Source organism: Sceloporus occidentalis, unplaced genomic scaffold, assembly GCF_023333645.1.
Source record: "Sceloporus occidentalis isolate IW3139 unplaced genomic scaffold, rSceOcc1.0.p SCAF_3, whole genome shotgun sequence".
Lineage (NCBI taxonomy): Eukaryota > Metazoa > Chordata > Lepidosauria > Squamata > Phrynosomatidae > Sceloporus > Sceloporus occidentalis.
Genome location: NW_028316983.1, coordinates 62,051,661 through 62,070,730, shown reverse-complemented (window position 1 = coordinate 62,070,730; position 19,070 = coordinate 62,051,661). Strand labels below are relative to the sequence as shown.

The following is a 19,070-nucleotide window of genomic DNA, read 5'->3' as shown; positions in this document are numbered from 1 at the left end:
TGAATGAACTCATCCTGACAAGAATTACCCTGCAAAGAGCATGAAAGGGGATTAAAGTCTTAAAACACTTTAATTCGCTGATAATGAAACATAATTATAATTACAGTTAAATTATTAAATTAAATATGATTAATTTTAATATTAATTAAATTAAATTAAAAAGAAAAAACTCGAGTGTGTTAAAGAACTGTGTGTGTGGGGCACATCATTTTTATTGTGTTAAAAATGGAACAGTATTGGGGAGAGGGGAGTTTATTAATCGCAGATCTGTGGAATCTGAAAATTTTGAGATTTGTGTAAAGCACGGTAAGGCAGTCTAGTGGTTTCATAGCTCTATAAGCTGTAAGAGGCTTCTTCCTCGCGCCGCCACCGTCTCCTTGTCAGTCAACGGCTCTGGCTAAGAAAGCGCGGGAAGAAAGAAGGGCGCGCAAGATAGGTAAGGGGCGCGCACCCAAAGGGACCTCGCTCGGGAGGGGGGGGGGCACTGTCAATCATCCACGTGGCCTAGTGGTTTGAGCGTTCGGCTACGACTCTAGAGACCGGGGTTCGATTCCCGGCAGCGCCACGAAGGGAAGGCAATGGCTAATCTGCTGTGAAAAACAAATCTTGCCAGGAAAATTCCATGATAGAGTCCACTGCAAGTTGGAAATGACTTGAAGGCAGTTAACAACAAAAGTCCAAAGTACACTGCAGAAATAATCCAGTTTGAGACCGCTTTAACTGCCCTGGCTCAGGACTAGGGAATGCTGGGAACTGTAGTTTATTGTGGCACCAGAGCGCTCTCTGACAGAGAAGGCTAAATGTCTCTCACAAAACTACATTTCTCAGGATTCCCTAGCATTGAGCCAGGGCAGTTAAAGCCGTCTCAAACTGGATTATTTCTGCAGTGTGTGTTTTGGACCATTAATAAGTCACTGTACAGCTTTCACCTCCTTTTTGTTTGCAAAGCAGAGACTTAAATCCACACTGCAGAAATAATCCAGGTTGACACTGATTTAACTGCCATGGTTTTTGAATTTTGGGATTTGTAGTTTGCTGTGGCACCAGAGCTCTCTCTGACAGAGAAGGCTAAATGTCTAAAGCATTGGGCTACAGTTGTTTAACAGTTGTTAAAGTGTTGTCAAACAGGAAACCAGTTGCTATAAACTGAACCTGCTTCATTAGTTCTCTAACAAAATCTGCTGCAATGAATCAACATCTTTGCCATCTTCTCTGATAAAATTTCACTGTTTGCCCAGTTTGCAAGGACTTAGATCCCAGTGAATTCAGTGGGTTTTATTCCCAAATTGGCGTGCGTCCGATTGCAGCCCTACATGTTCAATGTGTATATAAGAGACTGTAGTTTTCCAGTAACAATCCAGCGGGTGCTTGTGGTTGTTGTTGTTGTGTGCCTTCAAGTCATTTCCAACTTATGGCAACCCTAAGGCAAACCTATGAAGGGTTTTTCTTGGCAAATTTCTTCAGAGGAAGGTTGCCATTGCCATCCTCTGAGGCTGAGAGAGTGTGACTTGCCCGAAGTCACCCGGTGCATTTACACAGCTGAGCCAGGATTCGAACCCTGCTCTCCAGAGTCATAGTCCGATGCTCAAACCACTATGCAACACTGTGTGTGCTTATTCAAAACTAAATCTTACTTTGTTCATCTGTTCTTTCTTCTAGGAGAATACACAGGATATTTAACTTTCCATTGCATTTCTACTGTGAAGGCATCCTCAAAATGCTTAGTGTTAGCCAAAGGAGGACCTTCTATTATGGGGCTCTTCCTACTATAACAAGGGCAAAAATGCAGTTGAAGGCTGCATCCATGCTGCAGAATTAATGTAGTTTGATACCACTCAAACTGCAAACCATGATTTGTAGTTCTGTGAGATATTTAGCTGCCTCTCTCAGAGAGCTCTGCTGCCACAACAAACTACGGATCCCAGGATTCCATAGCGTTCAGCCATTACAGTTAAAGCGGTGTCAAACTTAATTAATTCTGCTGCAGCCGAAGACTACTGGCATTTATACATCAGCCAGGACATCTCATTTTTCATTGTTGGTCACTTGTCAGGAAGAGGGAGTACACAATAAAAGCTGCTTGACAAGACTTCTTGCCTCCAGTTTTATGCTGGGGCAACAATTTTTTAGCTGTTTTGTTAATGGCTGTACAGTCTATGGGTGAATTTCATGCTGTTAAAAAGGTTAAGGTGAAATATTTTTGCTCTGCTCTTCTCCTTCAAAAAGGCTGTCAGAGGAGCTCATAAAAATCAGTAACACAACAGCCTCTGCCTTTGGACTTAGAATATAATCAATAGATGGACTGGCAGCTGCTAAGTTTCGGGGTGGAGGGAGCAGCCTGACTCGACATTCACTTAGGTTTGACTCCTTAGGACAGGACAAAAAATGTAAATAAACCCCAAAGACATGGGAAAAGACTGTTTGGATAGGACTTAAGTGAGCTTTGGTTTGGTCTTGAAAATCATTTGCAGTACCTGTGTGTAGTCCCTGTGCTAATCCTTGGGTGAGGTAAAAGAACAAAGTGTTTTGTGGGCATACCACATTTGTTTCGACACTGCTGTGTCAGCACAACCATCGCATGCTCAGAATGGGAGCAGGGTTTCTAGCACTGACAACAAACTGTCCAAAGCAGAGATGCAAACAAAATATGGTAAAATTCAAAGATTTAGCCGTGTTAGTCTGTAGAAACTATTTAGAGAGATCTTGTCACACCTTTGAGACTAACTGAAAGAAAAAGTTGGCAGCATGAGCTTTCGTGGACTTAAGTCTACTTCCTCCAAATGCATCAAACTTTAATCTACGAAAGCTCATGCTGCCAACTTCTTTCTTTCAGTTAGTCTCAAAGATGATAGAAGATCTCTCTACAAACAAAATATGGAAAAACTGGACATTCTCTCTTTTGTGATGCTTCTTTTTTGCGCCTTCTGCTCATGGCTAACTCGGGTGTAGACAATACTATTCTTATTTTTCATATGTATAAAGATTTTTGGAGCACTGTAAAGAGAGTAGTAGTCTGCCACTGATAACAATTGAGGTACTTGTCCCAAGGCAAGATTCACATGTGATCCAGCTGCATAACTGATTTATTTCATGTTCATTTGATCAACAGTGCTATCAACATGGATAAGCCTTCTCTTCCTTGGCTGCAAAGATGTGATAAAACCTCTCGTCTCCTTCTGTGCACATTGATGTCTGGACCTTGTGGGGCCTTGGCTGCCTTCCGATCCCTTCAACGCTCACAGTCCACAGAAGAGGGAAGGCAGGGCTTCAACTGGCAGATATTCACTGAGTACTTGTGTTCTCAAGAGCCTGTGCTCAAAGAGCCAGAGCAGACCCTTATCTTGTGAGTTGCTTATGATTCTCATTTTTGAAAAAGGTTGGAATAGTGTCATTATCCACGTCAGAATTATCCACAGATTCAAGCATCCACTGCTTGAAAATATTTTCCAAATAGCAAACCTTGATTTTGCCATTTTATATAAGGGAAATCATTTTTTCTATGCCATTTTTGCAATCCATGGGACTTGAGCTTCCATGGATTTTGTTATCCACGAGGTGTCCTGGGACCAAACCACAGCGGATACGAAAGGCCCACTATAGTGGACAGTGGAGCACTTCTCAGCATCAGGAAGGATTATTTTGAGATGTGTGTGTTTTATCTTAGTAGACAATTTCAGTTGTGAAAAATGGTGAAGTTGGTCCTCTATATACAGATTAATTTTTTGTATTTAAAAAATTACTGTATTTACTGAGGGTTGAACCCAGTGTTGTTCCTCCATCAGCAGAATGGATGCTGCTAATGGATCAAACATCTCCTCCTTATTACAACCCTTACATATATCATAGATCTGCTCTAGAGAATTGGGACACCCTCTGGAACAAATTTTGGAACGGGGGATATTACAGGATAGGGAACAGAAGGAAAACTCCTGCACTAACATAGGTCTGCTTGCATCATGATGTAGTTCTGAATTCTGCCTGTATAAGAGAAGAAATCTTTCTTTCCTTGCTGGTAATAGTATCTTTAATATGCTATGCTGGAACTGCATTTTCTTTCTTGCATGAATGGTTTCTCAGCAGCCTGTCTTCTTATTGAAACCTGAACATATGCCTATAAATTCTGTCATCTGTCGTGTTGGGCAAGGTTTTAACCTTAACTTGAACCCTTAGCTATGTTTGTTCTTTATGCAGTTAAAAAACCTACTGCTGGTCTCTGAGGACAGAACTATATATTACAGAAGATATCTGAGTGCTACTGAAAATAATATTATCATATCAAATTATTGCTTCCCTTACTCTTTGTAATGTGTAGTAGTGCTTGGGATAAGACATATTGTTTTGTGTTAGAACACAGATTCTAGCACAACATAATTCTTATTATTCTTTGTACTAGAACATAGATTCTAACACAATATTATTCTTATTTTTCATATGCATAAAGTGTTTTGGAGCACTGTAAGGAGAGTAGTAGTGGGTCACTGATAGTGACTGAGCTACTTATCCCAAGGCAAGGTTTAGAGTATATACAGAGAACTCCAAGTTTATTCCTCATAATCTCTGTAGAAGTCCAATAAAAATAATCTTGAATAGGTTGTTGGGATTTGGCAGGAGTTCTGTGACTCCTGTAGTATTTAGTTCCTGAGGTATGCTAGACACTGAGTTGTATCATTTGTATTTATTAGAGTCAGCATTTTATCTTAGTGATGACAAAATTTAACTCACTCTTGTTTGTTTTCTTCCATGTGGCCATTTTAGAAAACCATTGCTATTGTTGCTTCCAGTTTTGTGCCAGAGAAATCTCTTTTCCTTGCTGCTTACAGTAGAGTCTGCAGTTCCAAAAGACTGCCTCAACCGTCTTCTTCAGGCCTCTAGGCTGGATTCCAGTCCAGATCTATGGGTGCAAAGAATGAGAGATTTACTACAGATGGGACTGGAAGAGAAGAGTGCTTCGACACCAGGCTTGTTATCAAGTGTCTGTGAACAGCAGCTGAAAGATCTGTGCCAGAAGGTTATGGCTCATCATAGCAAACCTATTTCACAAAGAAAGCTAAGCTGGTTTGTTAAACAGACAGATCCCTGCTTAGAGCCTTGTGGAGATGCTCCTGTTTCTGGGTCTCAGATGAGGAAAAACAAGAAAGCTCTTGAGGAAACTCTGGCTCCTGAAGAAGAAAGACAGAGAAAGAGATTGCGTCTGGACACAAAAGTGGATAGAGACTTTTTAAAATCACATACTGTACTGCAGGGAGTTGGTGTGCCTAGCACAGGGAATGAGCTCATGATGGAAGTTTGTGGAAGTGATGATGTTCACAGTCTGAGTGACAATGTTTGTCAAACTGCACCTAAGGAGAATGCAATAGAGACAGGAGGTGAAAATCAGAATCCTTCACAGGATGCTGCAGCCAAGGTTCCTGATCATATTAAGGTATGAACAAATTCTTAGATTCTAGCACAAGTATATAGAGCGTAGTTTTTCTTACTGGTGTGAATGAGACCTTGCAGCTATCTTCTCCACTGCTTGGCCAGAGATTGCATAAATGCTGAAAAGCCAGGAAACTGGTATAAAATAGCAAGGTTGTCAACATGCCATGAAGCAGGGTGTTAACATGTTGTTGTTGTGTGCCTTCAAGTCAGTTCCAACTTATAGTGATCCTAAGACCCTAAACCCCTATTATGGGGTTTTCTTATCAATGTTTGCTTGTAGGAGGTTTGCCATTGCCTTCCTATGCTGCTGAGAGAGTATAACTTACCGAAGGTCACCCAATGGGTTTCATGGCCAAATGGGGAATAAAGCCCTGTTCTCCAGAGTCTCAGTCCAACACTCAAACCACTATGCAACACTATTATGCACCGGGTCTTTTGTAATTTTGGTAAACACCAATAGCAAATACATTTCTATACCACTTATCAGTGCACTTAACCACTCCTTAAGCATTTTACAATGTGTAAGCTAATTGCCCCCAACAAGCTGGGTACTCATTTTAGCAACTATGGAAAGATGCAAGGCTGAGTTGACCCTGAGCCCCTGGCTGTTATTGAACTCACAACCTTGTGGTTTGTGAGTGAGTGGCTGCAGTATAGACATTTAACCACTGTGCCACCAGGGCTTCTTAAAGAGCTACCTATGGTGGAAGACATATTTATATCTAGCATTCATATCTTGCTGTATCACTTGAAAGACTAACAGAGCATCTTACATATCAGTTTAAAAATGAGATTAAGTCCATGCCTTCGATTTAAAAAGGCGAGGCAGATGGAATTAATTAGGGGACCCAGAAGAAGTTAGAGAAAAAAGTTGGTTGTTCAAGTTGGTTGTTCAATTTTGTTCAATTTGTTGGTTGTTGGCAAAATTTAATAAAATACAACATGTTTCTGTGTGTATCTAAGAAAAGGAGATGGGACCATTAGAGAAGAGTGTTTAGTCAGAACAGGTGAAGAAGGGAAAAAGGATACTAAAAGACTTAGTTGTTTATAGTTTCAGGGTTTATAATCCACAACAAGTTACAGAATTAATATAATATATGTTTATTGTTTCAGTTAAAATTTACAAATAGTTACAATTGTCTGTGTTTTTCATCACAAACACAATTAGTAAGTCCAAAATGGAGCCAGCAAAAGGAGAAGAATGAGTCACATGAAAGAGAGTATCAGTGTAAATGTGTGCTTGCCTGTGTTCACTCAGTTCTTTATGCTGTATTACTTTGGGGCTTCTCAGATGCCTAATTGTTCAGACAGTCCATCACAACAGAGTGTGTTCCCCTCTGAGGAAAAGCTGCAAGCTTTACTTCTGTCACATAACTTGCTAAAAAAATCCAGAAAGGCTGTCCTGATACGTCATTTGGAAGCAACTACCCCTAGGAAAGCAGGGACGTGTTTAGAAGAAGAAAAACAGCAGCAATGTGAACTGTCTTAGCCTCTTCCAGCGATTTGATGTAAAATGTCTGCCTTGGCTCCTCTTATAAGACTTGACACTAGCTCTGCCTTCATCCCTGTTCAGTCTGCCCCATTGATGATGGACAACCCTGGCTTAAAATAGGGTATGACTAAGGAATCCAGTACATTTCTACAGGTGTATCCTCTGAATCAGGAATCTTTATGCTCATGCCCTTCCTGCCTTCTTCCTTTACCAGTGATCATTATCAGCATTATTGTGAAGTGTTTAAAAACTTGACTTTTACTTTTGCAGTCAGGCTGATTATTTCAGAGTAATTTGAAGACTGCAGCCAAGGCCAAAGACTGGTTTCAATGATTCTTTTCTCCTGCATTTTAGGTGCATGTACCAAAACTTAAGGAACAGCTACAGTTGCAGTTTGATGTAAGTATAAGTTATTGCATCTCCACATGAGACAGATATCCTCATAGTTGTACTTAAACATCTCTTGAAGAAAGTTCTGCGCACTTGAAATGACTTTCATTTTAAGGGCAGATAAAAGTATATTTATTTTATACTTTAAATGCTTCAACTACATTTATAGGCTGCCATCCTGTTACTTAGTCCAAATTAGAGTGGATCTATTTAATAAACTGTTATATGTGGATAAATCTCATTCATTGAATAGGTTTAATATAGTCAAGGCTAGTGAGGATTTTGTCCATTGTCTTATAACAACCACACAGAAGCATCAGCTCCTCTTTATTCATTTTACTATTGCATCTTCTAGTCTTCATACATTTATTAAAAGTTGTTTCTCTTTTTACTTTCAGCATTTGGGTGGGACTCCTCCTCCTGAGTTGCAGATTCTGAATGAATGTACTCCAAGCCAGGTTAGTAGGGTGAAAATGACACATGACTTATGATCCAGTCCTAGTCACAAACAACAAACACTTTTGTGACACCTTACAGAGCATGGAAACTTGCCATTCCTGAATAATCAAAGCTGCAGAAGTCAAAGCTGCAAATGTGGAGGGCTGACTGTAATCTTTTTCCTGACAGCCACTGCATTATAGTGGTTTGAGCACTGGACTACAACTATGGACAAGTGAACAGTGGTAGGAGGATGTGCAGAACCTCCATTATGAATGGCTATAGCATATCATTATAATAATTCTTCGTATAAGTAATTTTTTAGTCTTTGCCCCTTAAAGACTAAAAATGTTATAGCATGATTTTATGTCTATAATGAAGTGGGCTACAGCCCACAAATGCTTATTCCAAATAAACCTTGTTAGTCTTTAAGGTGCTACATATTTCTCAGTCCCACTTCATTCAGTAGAGCTTGTTCGTAGTTATAAGCATATTCCTAGACCTCAAACTGTTATTGAAAGCAACTAATGAAAGTTGAACCACATTTGTGTATAGACCAGGTTTTGTTGATAACTGGGAAACACGTTGGTGTGTGCCTTCAAGTCATTTCAGACTTATAGTGACCCTAATGTGAACCAATAACAGGATTTTCTGGGGTTAAGAGTGTGACTCATCCAAGGTTACCCAGTGGATTTCCATGGCTGAGCATGGAATTGAACCCTGATCTCCAGGATTGTAGACCACTGCTCAAACTGCTATAGTACACTGGCTATCGGGATAAAGATTACAGTCAGCCTTCCACATTTGCAGCTTTGACTTCTGCGGATTTGAATATTCACAAATTTGATTAATATATTCTATCTAGGAATCTCTAGGTTTTCCATGTGACTCTGTGGTCAACATCTGCCAGATGTCTCACTGGAAGATCCTAGGCATTTGTAGGTCTTCCAGCACAATTCTGTGGTCAGCTTCCGGCAGAAGTTGAACACGTACTTGTGTTGGAAGACCTAGAGATTCCTACGTCTTCCTACATTTTATTTGTGGTTTTCCCACTTTCATGGGAGTCCTATGCCCCTAACCCCAGTGAACATGGAGGGCTCACTGTACTCATATTAATGTTTATGTCATCTTTGTTTTCAAATAGTTGGAAGGTTTGTGCTCGTTACTGCAGCTCTCAGAGTGTCCAGAGAATGAACTCCTGCAATTCTGCACTTGGTTAGTGGCACTCTCACCTGATCTCAGCTATAGTAATGCAGCAGTACTTGTTGCAAAGCTTTTCCTACCCCGGGTATGTACTGACAATTTATTTGATTGAGGAATTAAAGCGCTTTTCTTTGGCAGAAGCTTCAGAGACACCTTGGTCAGAGTAATGTTTATAAATGGTAGAAGCATCTCTAGATTTTTCAGTGGTGAACATTTCCAGAATTACCACTGTTTACAAACTAACAAAAACAGCTCTTTATTTGTCTGGGTAAATCCTTTCTTCATATGCTTTAATCATCTAATTTAATAGGAGCTGTCTATTTTATCTGCTCATGTATTTGTGCCCTGTCCACTTCAAGTAGGAAATTACAGTTTTGATAGAATAATGCAGATATCTTTCCTACCCTGCAGACTGAAAATAATCTAAGGAGCATTTTGAATGGGAAAACATCTGAGAGGCTGAGCTGTCCATTGGTCTCTTTTTTCATTCTGATAGCAGTCTGATTTATTCTTATCTGACTCATTTAGCCTTATTTGTTCACTTTGTTCTTTACAGCTACTTTTGCATGAAAATGTCTCATGTGTCTTCTTCATAAGGTCTAGTTTGGCACTAAAGGGCATTCCATTCACTTTATATATAGTTTGTCATTTACTCTTGCCCTATGTCTTGTTATAAATATGCGCATACATTTTAATTTAAATAAACGTACATACTTTATTGCATATGGCCAATGGCCATTGCAAAATCAAAGTAATAATACAATACACATAAAATGTCCATAAAAACAATATACAACAAATTGTATCTGATAGCAAAAGTTTAATGTTAATTTAAGAATTAAATTAATGTTAGTTAGCTCTCTCTCTCTCTCTCTCTCTCTCTCACACACACACACACAGAGTTTGTGAATGCTGAATAAGAAATGCACCTAGAAACAAATTGAAAAGCCTTATGGAAGCAATTTAAGAAGCAACAAATCAGTGGGGAGTAGAATGTGCATGAACAAGGCCAGGGGGTCAAATGCAGCGCTTATAATGACAGCTTTCCCAGATGTCAACACGGGTCATTAAACCTTTGTGGTTTGGTTTCCACTGTCATGTTCTATGGATGGGAAGTTCTGAGGAAGAGCAAGTCACTTAATAAACAAATAAATAAAATATTGATTTGGTCATAAGCTATAATAACACTAAAATAGCAATACAATGGTATTTGGATAATGTAATTGGTGGCCACCCACAAACCATTCTGAAGTGCAATTAATTGGATTACTTTGAATCCAGTGGTTTGAGTATTTCAAACTGTAATTGTCTGAAATACTTGTGAGTGTGAGTTGTGAATAGTGTAGTAATGAGCACTGTGAGTCAATAAACCCATATGCACATTAATTTCCAGTATCACAGCAAAACAACCTGATAAAGATGTCTGCTTTTCCTTTCAGCATTTCCCCACTCTTAATTTAGGACAAACTAAAGCTGTCTTTTCATATCTAAAGATAGGTTTAGTTAGCATTACTAAAGATATATGTAACTACTCTTTTCTTTGTTATGCATGTGTGGGCGGGGCTGGGGTGGCCGGCTGCATGGTAACTTGCACATGTGTCGCTCCTCCCCGGTTTGATTGCACGTGGGCAACAAACTTACAGTCAAGTTGCAGAGAAACAGAAACTTTTAATGATAACGACCCCAACACCCAATAAACAATAACCCCAAGTTCCAACAAGCCTTCCTGGGCGACCTCCAGGTTAAGCCAGTTCCCAGGCCCCGTGACTCCCCAGTTCAGGCGTCTTCTTCCTTTGCCAGCCTCTGTGTTGCGAGTCATCCTCCCGAGTGCTTCTCCAGCGGCTCCAAGTCAGCTTTCTCCAACTCTCGAGGCTCTGGGCCAGTTTGCCACTGTTCCCCTTTGGGGTCCCACCACTCCTCCTCAAGAGCTCCTTTCCCTCCTTGCGCCCACTCCTCTGTGTCCGCGAAGGGAAAATCTCTTTCCTCTCGAGGGTTCCTTAGGTGAACTTCCTCGTGAGGTCCTCTCCGTCGCCCGCCCACCCTCCTTTGTAACACCGCTGGTGTCCCATCCCTCTGTAGGCTTCGCTTTACCTCTCCTTTCCCTTCTCCGACCGCAGCTCCCCGGCCTCCTCTTCCACCACATTCCCTCCTTCCCATGCGCCTTTCACCCTCTGCCTTTATCCCCCTTGGCTACTCCCTTCCTCTTGTCTCTGACTCCGCCTCCCATCCTTCCTCCTCCACCTGGTCCTCATCAGCCCACTCAGCTCTCTCCCCTAAGAGCAAACCCTCACTACTGCATGTTTGTTGGCTGTGTCTCAGGTAATATTCTCTGCACTGTTTCTGGTCTGTAGATTCTCTTGCTGACTGACCCAGCCTCTTGGGCTCTTATAACTGCCCTTATGATGTTCTGCTCCAAGTATGCTCGCCCTGTCTGTTGCACCTTGATATCTTCAATTGTACAGGCTCCAGAAAAAGGTGAGTTTATCAAGTGTACTAATAATAAATGCTCATTTGTTTTGTCTGTTGTGGAGATATATATTATTCTACAAGCAAGCCGAGATGATTGAGCATAGACAGGACTACAAGCAAAATGTCTCTGCTGAGTGAGGAGAAGGGGACATATTTCAGCATGCATGGATGAGCTCTGTGGTAATCAGAAAAATCAGGAGCAAAACCTCTCAACTAAAAACAGTCCATTGAAGATTGAATAGGTTTAGTAGGGGCTGGCTTGATCCTGTGTTTTGTGAAAGCAGGTCGCAATCACACTGTCTGCATGGCTGCTCCCAAGGCAGGCTGAACACCCATGGGCTGTCCGCACCAGGCGGTGTCAAGCTGTGCTGCATAGTTGTTGTTGTTGTTGTTGTTGTTGTTGTTATTATTATTTTGTTGCCTCCTCACCATGCATGCACAAATACATGGCCAGCAAAGCCCAATTACCTCCCTATTCCTGCCCAGGGGCTATGCCACTGTATACCTGTCCATACGGCTGGCCACACAATCGAATGTGCGATGCACTGCCTGTACAGTACATCAGTGTGCCCAGTCGCATGTTGGCAAAGCACAATCATGGTCAGCCTCCATACATACCTCCTTCATCCCATGCCCTCCGTTGGACTGTCTGGTTTGTGTATGTTGTAATTACATCCATTGCATTATTGTGTTTCTGATTTGCTGCCTTCTCACACTGGTGTCAGATTATTTACATGCTGGTGCGATTATGCACATTTTCTGCCTTGCGTCAGAATATCCTAACTTTCTTTTGCTCTGGTTTTTTGTCTGGAGGGCAGCTTTGTTTCAATTTCAGCTTGCTGAAGGGCAGCACTTGCTTTTGCCTCACACATAAATCCCTGATTACCCCTCAAAAAAACAACAACCCCCCAAAAAGAGCCAGAACTGACTGGAACATCATTTCCAGTTTTAGAAAATGCAGCCTGTACAATGTCAAGAGGATCTGCAAAATCCTCTAGCCCTCTACAGTTACCTACTCTTCTTTTATAGTAAAAACACTCGCTTATAATGCACAGGTAGGGCACCTATACATCATTTTGGAAGTAAACACATTTGGAACATAGGTGGAACTTCCCTGTTTCCTTTTATATGCACATGCCTAGAATTTCCAGAATACTGTAAAAGCCCTTTAGTATGCCTTTGTCTTCTTAGGTTGCACCAGTTTGTTTCATAGAATTGGAAGATTCCACAAGGTCCATCCAGTTCAACCCCTGCCATTCAGGAATACACAATCAAAGCACCCCTGGCAGATGGCCTTCCAGTTTCTTTAAAAACCTCCAAAGAAGATGCCACCTCACTTGGAGGCAGCATATTCCACTGACAGAACAGCTCTTACCATCAAAAGTTCTTCCTAATGTTTAGTTGGAATCTCTTTTTGTAGTTTGAATCCACTGCTCCATATCCTAGTCTCTGGAGCAGTGGAAAAGAAGTTTGTTCCATCCTCAATATGACTGCCTTTCAAATATTAAAACATGGTTATAATGTCACCTCGTATTAGCACTTTTTCCATAAACAAAGCAATCATGTTTTGAGTCTTGCAGCTCCTGTGCTTCTTATCTACGGTAGTTTCACACCAGCTATCATGCCTTCAGCACAAAAAGAGCCTGTAGTTTTGCAATTCCCATCTATTTTGTTCTATCATGGTTTCTTTGCTGTGTGCTGAATGCAAGCATAAGTAGATCAACAGAAGTGTGGAAACATAGCACCATTTTACTGTGTGCTTTGTTTCTATGCTTTACAAACTTTGTTTTTTAAGAAGTCTGCTTTGCTTCCAACTAAACCAAATTACTGTAATCTCTAGTATTTCCTACTGTTATTTACTATCCAATGTGCGAAATATTTTCCAGTCTTTTTTGTTCACCTTCACAATAATACTCTTTTATGAATATTATAGCCCTCTTTCTCTCCCTCACACATACACCTCAGGCTGTACTATGGGCATGTAACAAAGGTGAGACTTGACTTCAAGTCTTCTAGATCCAAGTCCCACCTTTCAGTGCATTTAGTTGCATTAGTGTCATTGTATAATCTTTTCCCTGATTGATATGCTACTCAGAAATATGTAAAGTCATACAGTGTCTCTGATCATATTTCCAAATCCTCAGATATCCCCCACACTACAGGACTAGAAGGTAGGGTGTGGGTTATAGGATAACTGATGCCACAGCTTTTTTTTTTTTAAGAAACAAACTATTGACAGTAATGAGCAAGCTGCATGTGAATCCTGGTTCTGAGGCATGAGTCTTCACTGCAGAAATAGTGCAGTTTGGTATAGCTTTAACTGCCGTGGCTCAATGTTATGGAATCTTGGGATTTTTAGTTGTGACACCAGAGCTCTCTCACAGAAGGCTAAATATCTCATAAAACTACAAATCCCAGAATTTTGCAACTTTGAGCCATGGCAGTTAAAATGCAGTGCAGATTAGACTATAGTTAAAGAAATGTCCAGATAAGAATTTCCTCAAGTTAAATAAGTAATTACTTAACAATGTTCCTTGTACGCCTTTTGAGCTATATAAAATGCACACTTAAGTCTTCTACCTTTATTTTTGCAGGCCATGAGCAGATAAAGGTAGTGTGCAAGCTAATTGAAGAATGTTTGGAGCCTGAGTATGTGAGACTGGTATTCAGGTAAATTTTCAAATGCAAAAGGAAACATTATATTGGAGGTGCATCAAATAGTGTTTGGCTTCCACTATTAAATGGAGTGAGCCTAAATTTAACCCCTATAACGCTTCTACATATCTTGGTTTATTAACCCAGGATCTTTGGTTCATTGTTACATATAAATGTGACTGGTGGTATTAGCCATTTATAGCTGTTAACGTATTTGTTGATAATCCCTGTGAATGGCACAAAGTCAATTTGTAATTGTGCTCTTTTTTATTGTTGTTATTATCATGTATTTATATAGTGTCATCAATGTACATGGCACTTCACAAGTAAAACAACCAAAAGTAATGGGTCCTGTCAAAGGTGTACAGTCTAAAATATACGTACACACAGAGAGAGCAGGAAGGAAGGAATAATAAAACTATAAAATTATACAGTACAATTGTAAAACAAATTATCCATAAAATACAAAAAAAGACATATAAATATAAACCAAACTGAGAAATACACATAATCAGATTTTTTCTTTCTTTTCTTTTCCTTCCTTCCTTCCTTCCTTCCTTCCTTCCTTCCTTTTCCCCATTTTGCCTTTCAGCCACATTATAGAGGTCCCATGGTCAGAAGATCTCCTTACAATTGTGCATTCTTTGCTGGGAAGACAGGTGATTATATGCATTTAAGTGCTTCTGGGTTTCATCAACTAGAAGGAATCGAATTGAATACATTTGTTGTTTCCAAACAGGTAGATTGTGAATTCTTTGCTGACCCCATTACAATCCTTTCTCATTTCAAGAACTGTGAATCATGTGGTGTCCTTTAAAAGCTGGAACATGTTAAGGCCAGCATGTTGATATGTAGGGCTTAAGTGATTATGGTCTGAGCTCCCTTTAGTGGCCAAGGAGACTGTCTGGCCAGCATCTTCCTGGAATTTGACTCTTCACCAGAATGGCCTTTGTGCTGAGACTAAGCAATTGTAATGAGCTGGGGTGATTAATATTTTTGGGAAATGTTCTTCCTCTCTTCCACAACTTCATCCCTCTACTTCTATTTTCAGGTAGAATTGTCCACTGAGTTCTTCAATGTTTTGGTTTTAAATCTTTGTCAGATGGCTCAGGAATTTGCCACATCAATGCATTATGCAAAATTGATTCTGACAGTGCTGACCAAATATCAAAAAAGCGTGAGTAATTACACTAGGAATTTTGAAATGTCAACTTGACCTGTTACATTGAATGGACCTTCACTGATCCATTCACCCACTGGTGAAATGGGTCTGTTTTATATCTTTGCATGTACACCAGTGTTTCTTTCATTTACTGTAGGAGGTACACTACCTTATTAGCCCAGATAGCTGCATCATGGTGGGATGGGGTGGCATACCTGTGTCCATAGAGTATCAGATTGAGAAAACATCAGTTTTGGGGGGAAGAGTGCTGTAGATGGGGAAAACTAACAATTTATGGAAAGCCAACATATCAAATTGTCATATTTCTGGGAAAATATCTATCATTTTGTAGTATATGTAATTATTTAGGTGTATATGAGGGGGATGCGGTGGCTTAGTGGTTAACACACCACTTCTGACAATTGGAAGATCGGAAGGTTGGCAGTTCGAGGCCTGAGTCCACCTCAACATTAGGAAGAACTTCCTGACAGTAAGAGCTGTCCAACAGTGGAACACGCTCCCTCGGAGTGTAGTGGAATCTCCCTCCTTGGAGGTCTTTAAACAGAGGCTGGATGGCCATCTGTTGGGGAAGCTTTGATTTGGATTTCCTGCATGGCGGGGGGTTGGACTGGATGGCCCTTGCGGTCTCTTCCAGCGCTATTATTCTATGATTCTATGAGTGCCTCATGATGGGGTGAGCTCCCATCAGTAGTCTCAGCTTCTGCCAACCTAGCAGTTCAAAAGCATCCAAATGCAAGTAAATAAATATGTACCACTTTGGTTGGAAGGTAATAGTGTTCGGTGCAGTCATGCTGGCCACATGACCACCGGAGTCATCTTCGGACAACATTGACTCTTTAGCTTCATAACAGAGATGAGCACTGCCCCCTACAGTCAGTTATGACTAGACATTCATGTCATGGAGCTACCTTTACCTTTTCATATGAGAGAGAGAGAGAGAGCACATACCTCCTCATTCCTCCTCAACTTCCATTTTGTTAAATATTAAGGCAGAGTTATAAGCTTGGTTGAAATTATCTGTAAGAGAAACTGGCAGAGATAATGTGGTTTTAAGGAACAGTGGCAATATCTGCATTCCTCCCAGTTTCTTACAGAATATGGTACTACCTGATTTGATTCCAGGCTTGTTATCCCACATTGAAGTTTATTGGAATATACATGTTTCATCTTTGGTTTATAACTATTTTGAATTTGCAATATTAAGGAAATAGTGTATGTTTAAGGAACTGTGAGAGAGATAAAATAATGGCATCTTCTAGAAAGCAAAGTGTAATTCAGTTCTTCAGAGATGTGTCCAACTAAATAGTCTTTGGCCTCCTGTTTGTGTATCTTTAGTAGACAAGAGTGGGTAACATTTAGCCTTTGAGGTGATGTTATACTGTAGTTCCCATCATCCATCACTGTGGACCATCATAGCTAGATAAGATGGGAGTTGTAGCCCAACAGCATGTGGTGAGCCAGAAGTTGCCCATCTTAGTTATAGACTAAGTATGTATTGGGGATAGGAGATGATGGCAGAAGCAACTTGAGTACATTCAGTAGTCTTATAGTAGTATATACTAGATAGTTTACATTTTCTTTTCCTATTTAGATTACATTGGCTCAACATCATCGTTTGTCTTGTGCTCTCGACCTCAACAAAACAATGTTAAAGAAGTCTCTCCAGGTTGCATTGAAGCGAGTGACTTCTGGATGAAAAACATTCCAGATTAAAAATGGAATGCTTTTTCTAAAGGGGAAATGTAAGAAGATGACCATATTCTTCAGTGATGGTAACTGCAAGATGGGAATGACTGAAGACAATTTTCAAGGTGGAAGAATCAAAAGAGCCTATGTCTCTTGAACCATTGTTTGTCTTGCTTCACATATATGATAAAAATGTCAGTTAAAGGATTTGAAGTTTGAGTACTTTCATGATTCACACTGGATGTATGCACTGTCTTAGTTGCTGTAATGTAGGATTTTATATATATATATATATATATATATATATATAATCATTGTACTTTAAAATATATTATTTATTGAATATAAACAAAAATAGGACATGTAAACAGTGGGTGTGGCAGATCCTTACATTGCTGGGGCCAACAGGCGTGTCTGCATCTTAGGACACCTTGAGATAGCTGAGCTATCTGTTTGCAAGGGGCTGCTCCAGACTGGGCAAACGTGATGGGAAATTGTAATATTGATTGCTGTTAATTCTTTTATCTCCATCTAAATGATGTTTCCGTTTTCTCAGATTATTTTCAGGCAGTTCCCAGTGCCAACTGCACATTTTATTCCATCCTGAAGTGGCTTTCTTTTTGTTCTACTATGTCTGAAAATTAAAAAAAATATTCTCCTTTCTCTTTTTAATTTTTTTAGTTGTAGCACTATAGAATATCAGTTAAATGCCACTTTTACTCTGCAGCACTGCACTTTTTAAGATTTTTTTTAAATCAGGAGAAAATTTTTCCTTTAAAGCAGCTTCAAGAAATCATGGTCCTTTTTTTCTAATAAAAAATCCATTTGGAAGAACGTTAGTGCAAGTCCAAAAAATTTGTACAGCTACCACAAAGAAATGGAGCAAGTGGAGGCAAAAGTGACAACAAATGGCAAAACCCAAGGTGCTATAGTGAGAGACCTCATGCTTTTTTAGAACAGTTTAAAAGATTTCAAGGCTGAGATGAATTTGAATAGCCCTACTAATGGTGAGGTATGATGGAATTAGTATGATGAGAGCCAAAGCCTTCCCACCTCTGCACTAAAATAAAGCAATGAAGAGTTGTATTCAGAAGCAAAAGTGCAGTACTTCTACTGGTCAAACACAGGATACATGCACTAAATAGAGGATAATGGAGGAGACAGCTGAGGAGGGCCAGGGAAAAGTGCAGAAGGTGTTGCTTGTCCACAGACATAATTTTGTTGTTACCAATAAAAGAAGATATGTAACACCAATCCATCTCTAGTGCCATTTTTAAATTGTTTCAAGTGTTTATCTACAGGGTGAATGAGTGGCAAAATGAGAGCATTGTTCCTTCAAATGAGAATTCTGCTTCAATGACATTTTTATTCAGCTCTGCAGAGTGAGACACAGAAAATTATTCAGACTAAAAACGTATATTTGCTGTGTTTGCATTCCCTTTGCCTCTTTTCTTTGGATGTAGACTGTTCAAGGAGTGCTTAAGGGCACTGATAAGTAGTATAGAAATGTACTTGCTTCTTCCATTTCTAAATGTGCATCTGAAGTTTTTAAGTTACTCCAATGGTAACGTAATGGTTTGAGCGTTAGACTATGACTGGAGACCAGGATTTGAATCCCAGCTTGACCATGAAACCCACTGGGTGATCTTGGACAAGTCACACTCTCTCAGCCTCAGGGGAAGGCAATAGCAAACCACAGTTGAACAAATTTGCCAAGAAAACCTTATAATAACTTCACCTTAGGATCACCATAAGTTGGCAGTGACTTAAAGGAACACAACAACAATGCTAGAAATATTGGGCATAAAAAAATTAAAGGGTATGTGTCAAAATTATTACTGGGAAGCAGTGCCCTCATTTCCCCTTCCGTGTACCCACAGCCCTGTTGGAGATAAAATGGTGCCAGTCCAGTGTATAAAAGAGCTACCTTCCCCAAACATAAATCATCTTAAAATCCAGCTTGATAAATTAGCTGTTAGAGTAAAAGATTTATAAGGAGGTAATTCATAGTGTTATGTTCTATAGTTGATGAAGCTACTATGATGTAAATATCAACTAAAATTGCACTGTAAGAATTTGACTACAATAGAAATGAAAGCTGATATGATGAAAGACATCATTCTTCTGATAAAC

At 39.9% G+C, this 19,070-nt stretch overlaps 1 protein-coding gene across 2 annotated transcripts; it reads left to right on the top strand.

Annotated features, from left to right (window-relative positions):
- The first annotated feature begins 348 nt into the window (after window positions 1–348).
- FANCE (FA complementation group E) lies at window positions 349–17,599 on the top strand. Of its 2 annotated transcripts, XM_089514651.1 has the most exons (11): window positions 349–436; window positions 3,110–3,343; window positions 4,756–5,422; window positions 7,268–7,312; window positions 7,702–7,761; window positions 8,886–9,029; window positions 11,296–11,419; window positions 14,008–14,083; window positions 14,661–14,727; window positions 15,120–15,245; window positions 16,843–17,599. In XM_089514651.1, exons 2-11 carry the CDS (start codon window positions 3,120–3,122, stop codon window positions 16,945–16,947), a joined length of 1,638 nt encoding a protein of 545 aa, XP_089370777.1. In that variant the 5' UTR covers window positions 349–436; window positions 3,110–3,119; the 3' UTR covers window positions 16,948–17,599. The 2 variants fall into 2 exon arrangements, with proteins under 2 accessions (XP_089370777.1, XP_089370778.1); XM_089514652.1 differs by lacking the exon at window positions 16,843–17,599 and having other exon boundaries at window positions 15,124–15,239.
- Window positions 17,600–19,070: the final 1,471 nt, after the last annotated feature.

What these genes read in the sequence shown, in the direction of transcription:
- FANCE (XM_089514651.1), top strand. Translation starts at nt 3,120, where the DNA reads ATGGATAAGCCTTCTCTTCCTTGGCTGCAAAGATGTGATAAAACCTCT. An exon ending in CCAGAGCAGACCCTTATCTT is followed by an intron (nt 3,344 to 4,755) that starts GTGAGTTGCTTA and finishes TGGCCATTTTAG; the next exon opens with AAAACCATTGCTATTGTTGC. An exon ending in AGGTTCCTGATCATATTAAG is followed by an intron (nt 5,423 to 7,267) that starts GTATGAACAAAT and finishes CCTGCATTTTAG; the next exon opens with GTGCATGTACCAAAACTTAA.